This window comes from Vombatus ursinus, unplaced genomic scaffold (assembly GCF_900497805.2).
Source record: "Vombatus ursinus unplaced genomic scaffold, bare-nosed wombat genome assembly UNPS02014812.1, whole genome shotgun sequence".
NCBI lineage: Eukaryota > Metazoa > Chordata > Mammalia > Diprotodontia > Vombatidae > Vombatus > Vombatus ursinus.
The window spans coordinates 37,562,274-37,576,431 of NW_020954590.1; the positions used below are offsets into that span (position 1 = coordinate 37,562,274).

Genomic DNA, 14,158 nt, shown 5'->3' on the forward strand with positions numbered 1-14,158 from the left:
AAGAAAGAAAGAAAGAAAGAAAGAAAGAAAGAAAGAAAGAAAGAAAGAAAGAAAGAAAGAAAGAAAGAGAAAGACCTTGCCCTCAAAGAGTTTTCAATTTAATAAAGGAAAGCTAGGGGAAGGAGAAAATATCCATTAGGGGTAGGATGTAAGGGAGTTGGCATGATGAAGAAGTCTGAAAGAGTGAAAACGGATGAGAAACATAGTTGGAAATCTATTTTAGTGCATTAAAGTGACCAAATTTATAACATGCATGGGGGCTGCTTCAAGTGGGCACTTCTCGCCTTATTCTTTGAACTATAGGTTCCTCATCTCTTCACATTTTTAGAACTAGAGAGGAATTATAATCAGGAATGATTAGGAATTTTATAGCAACCAATTAAAAAAAAACTATGAAATCTATAAATCTTAGAACCTGAAGCAAGCAGATGAAGCTGCTTCTTGCCTAAGTTTTGCACTTTTATAAGTTGCGTAGTGCTTTTCTACCATTTTATTGTCATGTTTTAAACCTAGAGTTTTCACTATTTTATCCCTTATATAATGTGACTCAGAGGGATTGATCTTGGCAACATATTCATGCAGAATCTCAAAGTTAAGGAGCCCCAGAGAACATCTAATTGAACCTATACTCAAACAAGAGTTTCCTTTACAGCATTCCCATCCAGTGGTCATCCAGACATGGCATGGTACCTGCCACTGATAAGAAGCTCACTATCTCTCAAGGAAGCTACAATTGTGAGGAAATGTTTCTTTACATTGAGCCTAAATCTGCCTCTCTGCACCTTCCATCTCTTGCTCCAACCTCTATCTTTTGGAACCAAACTGAATGAGTCCAATCCCATTTCTACATGATGACCCTTCAAATGCTTGAAGACAGCTATCATGTCTCCTATTTTCTCTTCTCCAGACTAAATATCCTCACTTCATTTAATTGATCTTCATGTTTATTTCCACAAAAAAGAAACTTCATATTATACCACTATCCCCAGCATTCCTTGGGTAACATTGGCCTTGAAGTTCATTTAGAAGATGAAAGATTGCAATTCAGGAGCTTGCAATTCTCCCCAAGCCTCTCACATTTTTTGTTGAGTAATAGTTTGTATGGTTCAGCGGCTATATATGACTCTGTTCCTGCCACCCATGTGTGCCTTATTTTCTTTTCAGCTAGATTAATTTTATTAGTTCACTTTTCTCATGCCATTTAATGCAGGAATTCAAGTAGGAGTTAATGTCTGATTTGTTGGATTTTATAGTTAGCATTGCTCAAGGACCAAGGTTTCTGTTTTCCATGTTGCTCTTGGCATGACCCCACATCCATCAGATCCCAGTGGCTCCCCAGCTGGAGAATGTGAAGCAGGCTTTGTTTTAATGTGGTAGCCAGGCAGTATGGCTGTTGAGGTCTCTAGTGCTTCAGGATATGTGCCTTAAAGCTGTGGCTTTCTGTTTCATATTTTTGTTGTGATAGTGGTTTCTCCCTCTTCAGGAATAAATCACTCGAGGACTCCAAATAGCAAGCAGCAACAACATATTCTGGTGTGTAGGGCTAAAGGAACTTGCTTTTGCAAACACAGAGTGCATATGTTAAACAAGGAAAGGTGGTAGAGACAGATGATGTGGGTTTCCTAGAGCTAAAAAAGTACTTAGAGATCATAAAGTCCAGCCCTCTCTAATAATAATAATATTTTGACCCCAGAAAGGTTAAGTAATTTTTCTCAAGGGCACACAAGGGCAAATCCTAGCAGAGTCAGGATTTGAATTCAGGGCCCCTGATTCCAGATATGGTTCACTTTCCATTACATGATAGGGAGTTGGTCAGGGGACCAAAGTCTTTGGATTTATTCTTTTTTAAAAATTTTAACAGCTTTTTAATAGTATTTTATTTTTTCCAATTAAATGTGAAGTTTTCAACATTCACTTTTATAAAATTTTGAGTTCCAAACTTTTTTTTTCTTCATCCCTCCTTCCCCTCCCCAAGATGGCAAGCAATTTTATATAGGTTATACATGTACAATCATATTAAACATATTTCCACAATTGTCATGTTGTGAAAGAAGAATCAGAACAAAAGGGAAAAACTATGAGAAAAAAAAAACAACAAAAAGGTGAAAATAGTGTGCTTTGATCTGCATTCAGACTCCATAGTTCTTTCTCTGGATGTGGATAGTATTTTCTATTATAAGTCTTTTGGAATTGTCTTAAATCATTGTATTGCTGAGAAGAGCCAAGTCTATCAAAGGTGATCATCGCACAATGTAGCTGTTACTATATACAATGTTCTCCTGGTTCTGCTCACTTCACTCAGCATCAATTCATGTAATTCTTAGAAAAAAAATTTAGAAGTATGTGTCTATTGCCAACTATGTGCCTAGCTCAGTGCTATGTTTAATTGAGAAAATGAAAAAAATACAAAGGATCCTTCTCCCCTCAATTATAGTGATAGAAATCACAATAATACCTCATATTACTGTAAGTTGGGTTTTTTTTAATGTTTTCACATACATAACCTAGATTTTATGTGAAACAACAAGCTCATGAGGAAAGCAGTGAAGATCATATACTTTTAAATCTATAGTTGAGTAAACTGGGACTCAATATTAAGAAGGGGGTTGTCATATCACAATGAAATCAAAAAATTAATCACGGCATAGTCTGGACTCAAAGCCAATTCTGTGATCTATATCCAGAGCTCACAGCTGAGTTGGAGACATACTGTGAAACTGACATATGGTTGATTGGTAGGTTGTTGGCCTTCATTCTCAAAGAGGACCAAAATGGCATCACTATGTTAGAGTCAAGTTTCAGTGTGTCTGCCTATGGCTGATCAGACCAAAATGAGCTTGGAATACTCTATCATAGGTCGGGCTATACAAATAATTCATGTGAACATTTGAGGTGGTTTCTTTAAATTTGTGCATACTGCATTTCCTTTGAGCTGTTTCAATTCTGCTTTGCTCATAGAGGACAATACCTTCTCTGATGTGGGCACACCATGCTGAATGGTCCTGTTCCAGTGTCTCCCATGTCACACAATCAATTCCAAAGTTCTTAAGAGGGACCTTGAGAGTGTCCTTGTATCACTGAATGCTTACCCAATATAAGTTCTCCATAAAATAGTCTTTTTAGCAAGCATATGTTTTTCATTTGAACAACATGACCAGCCCATCATAGTTGCACTCTCTGAAGCAGAATTTGAATGCTTGGCAATTTAGTTCAAGAAAGAACCTCAGTGTCTGGTATCTTATCGTGCTAGGTGATCTTCAGAATCTTCCTAAGACAATTCAAATGGAAGCTATTCAGTTTCCTGGCATGACACTGGTATACTGCCCAGGTTTACAGGGCATACAACGAGGTCAACACAACAGTTCTGTAAACGTTCAGTTTGACAGTCAATCTAATACCTCTTCTCTCCCATACTTTCCTTTGGAGCACCCAAACAGTGAGCAAGCTCTAGTAATGTGTGCGTCAACCTCATTATCAATGTGTATACCCCTGGAAAGTATGCTACCAAAGTAAGTGAACTTATCCACAGCGTTCACAACTTCTCCATTTGCTATAACCAATGATGGGGTGGTGGCTGATGGAGCACCTGTGTTTTCTTGGTGTTAATTGTTAGGCCAAAATTAGCACAAGCAGCAAAGAATCGATCCATACTTTGTTGCATCTCAGCTTCAGAGGCCACATTGACTGCACAATCACCTGCAAAGAGAAAATCATGCAACGACACTCCCTCCACTTTAGTCTTAGTTTGTAGCTTTTTCAGGTTGAAGAATTTACTATCAGTGTGGTAACTGACCTTGATGCCATGTTCTTCCTCACTGAAAGCGTTTGACAGCATGACTGAAAACATCATGCTAAATTTAAAGCATGGGAGCAAGGACACAGCCTTGTTTCCCTCCATTGTTGACTAGGAAAGCACAAGAGTCCATTATCCAGAACCTGGCCAAGCATACCATCTTGAAATTGACATATGAAGCTGATGAACTTCTCCAGGCAACAAATTTTGACATAATTTTCCATGAGCCCTCATGACTGATAGAATCAAAGGCCTTGGTCAGATCTATAAACATCATGTACAAACCTCTGTTCTGCTCCTGGCATTTCTTTTGGAATTGTCAGGCTGCAAACACCATATTGACTGTTCCTTGGCCCTTTCTAAAGCCACACTGTCTCTCAGGTAGATGTCCAGGTAAAGGATCAGCCTATTAAGGAGGACTCTGGCAAGAATCTTACCAGCAATGACTAAGAGAGAGACTCCTCTGTGATTGTCACAGGACAATCTCTTCCCTTTGCCTTTATAGAGATGGACAATGGAGGCATCCTTGAACCCCTGGGGGATAACTTACTCTTGTCATATAACCTAGAAAATTTCAGTCAGCTTCTGTATGAAAAATGAACCCCCTACCTTGTAAATAGAATCATCACCAGGTGCTTTGTCACACAAAAGGAGCCTAATGACATTCAAAACCTCTTCCTCAGTTGGAACTTCAGCTAGGGAGGCATTGACTTCAACCAAATGGCCTCAGCATCATCTGTGACTATGCTCCCACCATGATGAATCCTGGTGAGGTCAAAGAAAAATTTTATGAAGAACTGGAGATGAGAAAATAATCCTATGGCCTGGGTCGCCTGTGTACAGGATTGTGACAATAGCTCCCAACACACCTGCTGCTTCATCACTTGCCTTTTGCCACAGGACTTCAAGATAGGTAAAATGGCAAAACGGTATGGGTGATGTCTTTTTATTTGTGCATAAATTGGATTTAAGTGAGGCAGAGTTGCACGAAGTCATCAGCCTCACTCTCTCCTCCAGAGTCATCACAGTCCAATGGCAGGACAGAATCAAGATGACTGGTGATGGCTCAAGGTGCAGTGGATGACCTTGGTGTCTTTGATGTCTAACCAAGCTCTAAGCACTCCACAGTGCCTGCTACAGCTGCCTTCATGGCCATTGGAACAAATTGTTCTCATCCTCCCATTCCACCAGAGGAAGTCTTCACATGCTTGGGGTAGACACCTCCCTGACTCACCAACAGGTCTGAGACCCCTTGGTTATCCTCAACCTGGTGTAGCCCATCTGCTGAAACGGTTTACCAGGGTGTGGACACTATGTATGCTACAGCTTCTCGGAGCCATGTGTGAGAGTCAGGTGGAACAGGTGGAAAGCAGTCCACAGCTGAGAAAAGCTCACAGCTGAGTTAGAGACATACTGTGAAACTGACATATACTAAAACATAGAGAGAATAATGTGTGGTTATTGATTGTGTATTTTCTCTCAGAAAAAGGGGAAATCAACAAGACCTAGAGTGTTCAGTAAAAACTTACAGTACCATGGTCTTAGAAGCATCATCTTCAGTGTCATCTAGTCTAACCCCTAAAGGATGTATCCTTTCTATGGTATCACCAACAAGCAATCAGTCACCCTCTGCTTGAAAACCTTTTATGGATGATGGATGAAAATGATAGTTTCCATTGTTGGTCAACTCTAATAGTAAGAGCATTTCTATTTAGATTGAGCTGGATATTGAGATCCTTATAATATCCACTTAATTTTTCTAGTTCTACCCTCTAGGGCAAAGCAGGGTAAATCTAGTCTATTTTTGATTAGACAACCTTTCAGATTATGAAAGTGATGAATCATAAGCAGAATTTTGAAGGATGGGTAGATTTATGTAACAATAATAAAATGATGGTGGCCTCAACAGTCATAGCAAAGTTTGGAAGGGAATAGGGGCTGGTGGGAATCTTTTTTTTACTGTACTTCAAGATTCATTCCTCCAACTTTCCAAATAGAAGTGAACTCCTCAAATTAACCTTTATTTGTACTGAGTAAAGAAAGGCTCTCGAGTCTGGTATGGTTACTATTTAGCCTACTAGACTTATAGGAAAATGAATGTATTCTAATTTGCAGGAAGAAAAGTTGATCAAGAATGGGAAAAGTAGGGGCAGTTAGGTGTCGCAGTGGATAGAGCACTGGCCCTGGAGTCAGGATGATTTAAGTTCAAATCCAGGCTCAGACACATAACACTTACTAGCTGTGTGACTCTGGGCAAGTCACTTAACCCCAATTGCCTCACCAAAACAAAAAAGTTTCTTCCCCCTCAAAGCAATGCAGAAAATAAGAAATAGAGCTGAAAAATGGATGAAGATTCCTCAGTTTCTTATCCATATCTTTTTTCATAAATGATAATAACTGTATACCTCAAAATATTTTTTTACTCTTAAAAAGACTGTCCTAAACAATGATAGATACTTTTCTGAAGACATTGACTGTTATAAGATAAACCCAATCTATTATTGTTTTCATCTACACTAGTCTGTCATAAACCACAGTAACAGCAAATGCTTTTCAATATTTCTACCATCAGTATTGAAGTATTTGGATATATTTTACATATTTGTTGGAGGTTTGTGTGGGAGGGAGCACCAGTAGGCTTTCATGTTATTCCATCTCATTACAAGTTGCTTAGCTTAGTTCACAACCCAGTCCAAATTTGGGTGTGAATAATTTAGTCTTCCTCCCTTCCCAATTTTATGAAAGCACTGAGGAAAGAGGCCTTTGGCAGATATCATTATATTGTCATTTCAATATTGCATAGGCAGACAGTTTGGATATTACACAGACTGAATTGGAGACAGTGAATGGAGACAGTCTGTAATTGACTGGGCATCAGAGAATGAGTAAAAAAAAAATTCTTCCTCTAAAATTAAGAATGAAAAAGCTAGGTTGTAAAGTAAACTGAGTCTCATAGGATTTGTGGTCTAGTATCTTTGGTTTTTGGAACCAATATTCTATCTTGATTCATCTATGGAAATAGGATTTAGAAAAGTTCACTCTACTTACTTATCCACAGGCACAGATTGATAGTGGAATTTGTTTTAGTTCTAGTGAAAATCAGTCCTGTTTCTTTTATTTGCCTTTCACAGTTTGCAAAATAAAGTTTTCAAAGCGTGAATGATAACCATCATTGTGGTTATACTCAGAAGCCTCCAGCAACCTGGGCAGGGGAATCCATTTCCATAGGACCTCTCTGGCTGCTTTTCTTCTTTATGAGCTGGACCACCCTAAACTCTAATGGAGAAGAGAAGGACAGAGGTTCCTTCCCTCAGGAAAGGGATTCACTCAGACTGGCTTCTGTTTATGCTTTAAGCAGAAATTAGATCTCCTAGGTGGGTGGAGTCCTGCCCAAAATTGAGGAGCATGTGCCTTGAGGGCTGTCATCAATCTCATTAATCAATTATATTCTTCAAAGACTGGCTCACCTTAGTAGAAGTTGGGTCTTTAAAGAAAACAGAAGGAAAAAGGGTAGATCACAATTAATAATTAGTAATTATTATAATGATATGATATAATATTAATTCCTCTCAATATTAATATTATTAGTATGATTATGATTATTATGAGTTACAGTCTATAAATATGCCCAGGAGGAAGTATCTCAAATCATTAATCCCTCCCACTTCAAGGACATCATTCCAACAAAAGAAGGATTGTGGCTTAAAAGACTTATTTTGCAGCTCTTACATGGGAAAAGTAAAAAGCCAGCTGGGGGGTATGATGAGGAAGAGTAGCTTGTTCCAAATGGAAAAGATGAAGAAGGGATGTGAAATATTCAACCACTGATTTTTATTTTAAAAGAAAGGAATTCTCATCAATCTAGCCACTAATGTATTGAGTGTAAGCTGAAAAAAATGATAATCAAGTCCTGCTACTTAGGATTTCATGTAATAAAGAAAAGACTTTAATAAGTATTGAAACAAATCAGATCACCACACACTTCTGGGAGAAATGATCTAATTCTGAACCTACTAGTTTCAACATGATTTGAATATTAAAAATAGTTTTCACTCAGTAGTACACATTTATAATAGATACATTAGATGTCAGAGTTGGGGCAAATAGGTGGCTCAGTGAATAGAGTGTCAGGCCTAAAGTCAGGAAGACTCATCTTCCTACATTCAAATCTGGCTTCAGACACTAGCTAGCTATGTGGCCCTGGGCAAGTCACTTAATCCTGTTTGCCTCAGTTTCCTCATCTGTAAAATGAGCTGGAGAAGGAAACGGCAAACCATTCCAGTATATTTGCCAAGAAAACCCCGAAAGGGATCATGAAGAGTCTGGCATGACTCAGTGATAAAATGTTAGAGCTGAGATAAATCTTAAGGTCTTTTTAGTCCACCTCTTTTCCTCTCAAACTGACTTGTATTTAACTACCTTGCATAGTCCCTGACACATAGTAGGTGCTTAATAAATGTTTATTGATTGATTATTTTTATTGCTATTTGTGTCTTTACACTGTATATATGTATTTTTTGTACTTGTTATCTTCCTCCATTACTCTTGGAGAGTAGGGATTGTTTCATTCTTTGTATTTGTATCCCCCCTCCCGACTCCCCCCTCTCTCCCCCACAACAGAGCCTGTTTCACAGATCACTATGTTTCTTAGGGTGCAACAATAAAAGTTACAAATGGCATTGCAAGTATGCAGCATTGCTGGTATATGAAGGTGTGGTGATAGTTTTCTTTTGTTTTTAATCATTTTAATCATCATTCCTGATGAATTTGGAGGATGCAGTTATGGCCACAGGAGTTTATTAGATCTTTGCCTTTAGGAAATAGTTATTCCTTGATTCATTTCCTAAGTCTGACATGATAATTTAGAAGCTATTACCATATAAGTATATTCTGGGTTGTTTTTCCCTAGGTGTTATTTTTTTTTACTTGTGAAATTTATTTACTCCTTTGGAGCTATCTCTATTAGTCAAAAAGCATTTATTAAGTGCCTATTATGTGTCACGGACTGTGCAAGATGTTTGTGATTCAAAGACAGACAATGAAACTGTCCTCCCTTCCCTTATATTCTATTGGGAGGAAACAATGTGTAATATAACATGTATATATATGTATGTCTGTGTAGATTGCTGCATGTGTGTATGCACACATGGTATAAATGTGTAGTAATTTTCAATGGGAGACAACTATCCATGTGTGAGATTTGGTTCTTATAAAAGGTGCACTTGAACTGAACCTTAAAGGAAGCTAAGCAATATATGAAGTGGAGACGAAGAGAGAGAACATTCTAGGCATGAGGGATGATCTGTGCAGAAGAACCTAGAGGGATGAATAGCCTGCATGGGAAACAGCAAATGGGGTTATTTATCTGGAATGTAGAGTTCATGAAGAGTATTGTGTAATGAACCCGAAAAGGTAGGCTGAAGCTATGAAATTGAGCAGAATGTGCCTTAATTTGGTATACTTTCTTATTCCATTTGCCCAGTGGGAATGTTTTCATATTCAACACTGAGGTGATCTTTAGGCTCCTTTATGTACCTCTTTCTCCTTTTTCACTTCCTTTTGTTTCCTAACTTTCTACTAGTTTTAACTGTTTCTTTCCTGATCACTCTGTTAACCAGTTCATTTGAAATATGTGTTTAAAATATTTCTCAACCTTTGATTAATTTTTATTTTACCATCCCTTTCTCTTTTTTTCATTCTGTATATTACTTTGCACTCACAGATCCAGAAAGTGCTGTTATTAAATTGTTCTGTAAACCATGTTTTAACATTTCAGGGAAAGAATGCTTCTGAAGGGTATAACATAGGAGTAATGATAACATTTTAATAATGGATTTTTTTCTGGTGACTTATAATAACAGATATTTTTGTACCTGAACTTTTCCCTGCTTTTGTTTCTTTCATCTACAATTCATTTTCTGGGGATAGAAGCAAGAGCCATTAATCTCAAGTTCTAATCTTTATTAATTTGGAGATGTTTTTTAATAAAGATATTATTTTATTCAAATTAGCAATTGAAGATTAAATTTTCCAGTGAGATATTTGACATAGTCTCTCATTTTATCTTTGTGGACAAAATGGAGAAAAAATGGACTATATAGCTGCATTGTTAGGTGGATTTGGAACGGATGGAACAGATGGACATATAGAGGAATCATTAATGGGGTAATATAATTTTGGAAGCAGATTTCTAGTAGAGTGCCCCAAAGATTGTCTTGATGACTTAGATGATGGCTTAGTTGACTTTCTTGCCAAATTTACTGATGTCACAAAGCTTGAAACATCAAGCTTTATTCATTTGAGTAAAACATCAAATGACTGCGCCAACCTATGTGTTAGAAAAAGGAAAGGGAATAAGCATTTATTAAGTACCTACTATAAACCAAGAACTGTGCTAAGTACTTTATAAATATCTCATTTGATCCTCACAACAATCCTGTGACATAGGTGCTATTATTGTCATTTTACAGCTAAGGAAACTGAGGCAGACAGTGCTTAAGTAACTTTCCAATGTTCACACAACTAGTAAGTGTCTAAACTGGATTTGAATTCAGGTCATACTGGCTTCAAGAACAGTGATCTATATATACACCACACCATCCAGATGCCCAATGTTGGGCAATTGTTTTACTTTCAGGTTTATAATTACTGGACTTCATGATAAGCACATTTTTTTTCACATTTTAAGATGTTCTACCAAAGAAACATTAATACAACTAATTTCCCTCTCCTTACTTTTTTTTTCCTTTTTCTGTAGCTTGAAGGGAGCAGATGCTGGCAATGGGATCAGAGTATTTGTACCAGATATCGGAATGTTCATTGCTAGTTTGACCACATGGCTCGTTTGCAGAAATATTGTACAGAAGCCAATGCCAGAAGATGCAGCCCAGTACAACATGCAGTTTGAAAATGAAGAAATGGTATTCTTCCTTTATGTATTTCCTTTCACCTTTCCTGATTTTTAAAAATGAAATTTTTTTGAAATTGGGAGAATATATAGACAACTTTATCAAATGTCATCTAAAATTATTGACTTTGGATATATATCAAATGTAGTCTTTTAGCCAAATTGGCCTGGAGCTCTTAGATGCTGTAAAATCTAATGTTTGTATAGGATGAGGAAAACATAGTGTATTTACTAAGAGGAATGTATTTCCTCTTAGAACATAGGCACTTCAGTTTTGGGTCCATTATGCTTAGAATGGGATATCTGACTGGGGCGTGTTTGGGTTTGCTTTAAATCACGCAGTTGCTCATGGAAGTTGACATTTATATATTTGTCTAGAAAAAAGATTGGGAAAAAACCAAAGGACTCACCAAATCTTATGTTATTTCATTAGTAGTTGCTTGATTATCTGATACTTTATAGGGGTAAGTATCTGTTTCATTATTTAGAGCTCTTACTTTTATTTCTCAACCTTGTAATGGAACACAGGCAATGTTAGGGGCTATAGGAAAAGCTTCCTGATGTTTGGTGAGATAACCCATAAATGCATTATTATAGGGATCCAGGGAGCCCCTGGATAGTATAATATAAACATTTGAGTGACTGTGTAACTTTACATGATTAATTGTCATCACCTACTATCATAAGAATTATGAGATTTTACATATACACACATATGTATATGTGTGTATGTGTGTGTATATAAAACAGAAGTAGGAAATCAGTTTTGAGTTGTATATTTTGTATTGCCTTAGAACTGTAAAAGTTTGTAATGCAGTTAAATGTGACAGAAGCTTGGGCATATAAATCATTACTGATGCAGTTTGGGGTTGCTGGGAACCCCAAAATGTCAGGGTACGATGCGACATCCACCTGCAATGAATTCACACACTCAAACCTTCTTCCAGCCAAAAGACAAAGTTTATTGCAAAGTCAATAGAAGCAGGTCAGGGTTCTTAGGGAATCTGCAACCTAATGGGGGTGATGCTTAAAAATGCAAAGGAAGTATCTGGATGGGATTAATGAGTGGTCTGTATACCACAGGAACATCAAGTAAGCTAATTTTGTGATCTAGGCTGGTTCCCTTGGGCAGAGGCTTCAGTGATCTGGGCTGCTGAAATGTATGGGAAAATTCAGGGACTGGGTTGTTTTCAAAGACATGGTCTTTTCCTTTTAGGGGTCCAAGTCCCATCACTTCATCAGGTGAATCTAAAGTTTTATTAAAAATCAAAATCATGCAGCAAATTTTCATGAGGGAATAATTTTAATTGTACAAAATATTCCTTAGCTTTTGAGAAAGACACATCCCTATCATATATATATATATAGTATGTATGTATGTATATGTATATATGCACACATATATACATACATACATATATGTTTGTGTATGTGTGTGTATAATCACTATGAACCAAACCAGTGTATTCTCTCAATTGTGCACCAAAAAAAAAAAAAAAAAAAAAAGATGGATTTGAAAATCACAATGCCTCAGGGCAGCTAGATGGCGCAGTGGATAGAGCATTGGCCCTAAAGTCAGGAGGACCTGAGTTCAAATCCCGCCTCAGACCAAACACTTGACACTTACTAGCTGTGTGACCCTGGGCAAGTCGCTTAATCCCAATTGCCTAAAAAAAATTAAAAAAAAAGGAACAAGAAAAAAAAAAGAAAATCACAGTGCCTGCTAGTCTTTCCACCATTGCATCAGGTGTAGCCACAGATGAGGCTTAGTCACCTTTTTCAATTTAAAAATAGATTTCCATGGACCAATTGCATAGCACATAGTATGTATTTAGTAAACATTTATTGAAAACTGAATAACTTAGAGGATGAAGCAATGTATTCGATTCATATTAAGGACATTTCTAAGCCAATTGCACTGAAGAGAAAATGAATGTAGATTTTCCCTTTATAAAAAAAAAAGATAAAGAAATTGTTTTGACAGTAAGGCTAGAGATAGGGACCTAATGTGCTGTGGATAGAAAACAAAGACATTTGTTTTTATTTTAATTTCAACATTTGTCTCTCAAAGTTGTATTGTTGAGTTAGCAGCTCTTCTACAAAATGAAAGCAGCATCAAAGGAAGAGGCAATTGTCTCTGTGTGTGGGAGGCTGACAAGTCACTTGAAGGGCCAAATGCAAAAACACTGGATGGAACTTCATCTTTTTTCTCTTCTTAGGGTTTAAAATGAAGTATAATTTAAATTGGCTGCCCCAGGCTTTTCAGACATTTGTGAGTAAATCTGTATAGAACTGTGCCAACTTCAAGGCCCATTTATTTCTAATGGGAAGTAATCTGTTCAATCCATATATACTTCCATCTGAAACTCCTAAAGATTGGTGCATTTCCCGGGGATTCAAGAATTCCTCTAAGTCAGGCACTCAGTGTATGCCCAGATTTTTGCTGAAATAAAGCCAGACTTCGTTCTCCATTGCAACTAGATTTTCAGGACGTAAAAGATTCAGAAAAATCAGTTCCATTTTTTTAACCCGGCCAACAGACTGGAACCTGATTTAAGGGCATAATTAGGTGAAGCTGCACCTTTGTAGTAAAATGCCAGGGAATGTATTGGCAGACTTCCCTCTTGAAAAGGTGATAGAGGTGGATAATATGGTGAAGTATGCAGGCACTGTGGCCTCCTCGGCATCTCGTTACTTCAGTTCTGTCTCCTTACCCTGGAACTGAGTTATGTCTGTCATTCATTCCCTTTCTCTCTACCACTGGCTTACATACAAGGGCTTCTATGAGTGCCCAAGTTTGGGAGCATTCTGGGATGGCTCAGAAGAAATTGAACAGCTGGAGTACCTATTTCTCAGGGTTATTGTGAGAATCAAATGAGATATTTGTAAGGTACTTGCACTTATTAAAAGCTTCTTACCTTCCCCCTTTCCCCTTTATTTGACTCTGCTAAATCAAATACTATTTTGTATAAAACTGATACAATGGGATAAACTGTCACATTCCTTATACTTCTCACTGAGTTATATAACTATGAAGATGTAGTCTTCTGCAGAAAACTGTCAACAGTGCTTGCTAATTTGCTTTTCAAGAAAAACCTTGTTAGGTCACTTTCATAAAGATTTTATATGATCAAGGAAGCAATCACAAAAGTTTTCATTAACCTAGTGAGGCTCTGAATCTAACTGTATCTCTATGAGTGATCTCTTCTCCTATAGAAAGACTAGTTAGAGCTCTGAACTGTGCCATTCAGATAAAACATTTACCTGAATTTTCCCTCAAATGCTAAAACAGCATAAGCTCTTTAGCCTCAGCTGGGGACAATGCCTCTGCATAATGCCTAAATTTGTATTCCAAATCCTCACACTGATCAGTTTCATGCTGGTGATGATTCTTGCCCTCTGGGGATCTGAACACACACACACACACACACACACACACACACACACACACACACACA

The 14,158-nt window shown here is 37.4% G+C and overlaps 1 protein-coding gene across 5 annotated transcripts in view; it reads left to right on the plus strand.

The window, feature by feature from the left end:
- Positions 1-14,158, plus strand: part of LOC114054137 (piezo-type mechanosensitive ion channel component 2) — a 527,965-nt gene that overhangs the window by 301,286 nt on the left and 212,521 nt on the right. For all 5 annotated transcript variants that reach the window (XM_027877280.1, XM_027877282.1, XM_027877281.1 and 2 more), the window contains exon 5: positions 10,551-10,713. In XM_027877280.1, coding sequence (XP_027733081.1) covers positions 10,551-10,713 — 163 coding nt within the window. The remainder of the gene's footprint in view (positions 1-10,550; positions 10,714-14,158) is intronic.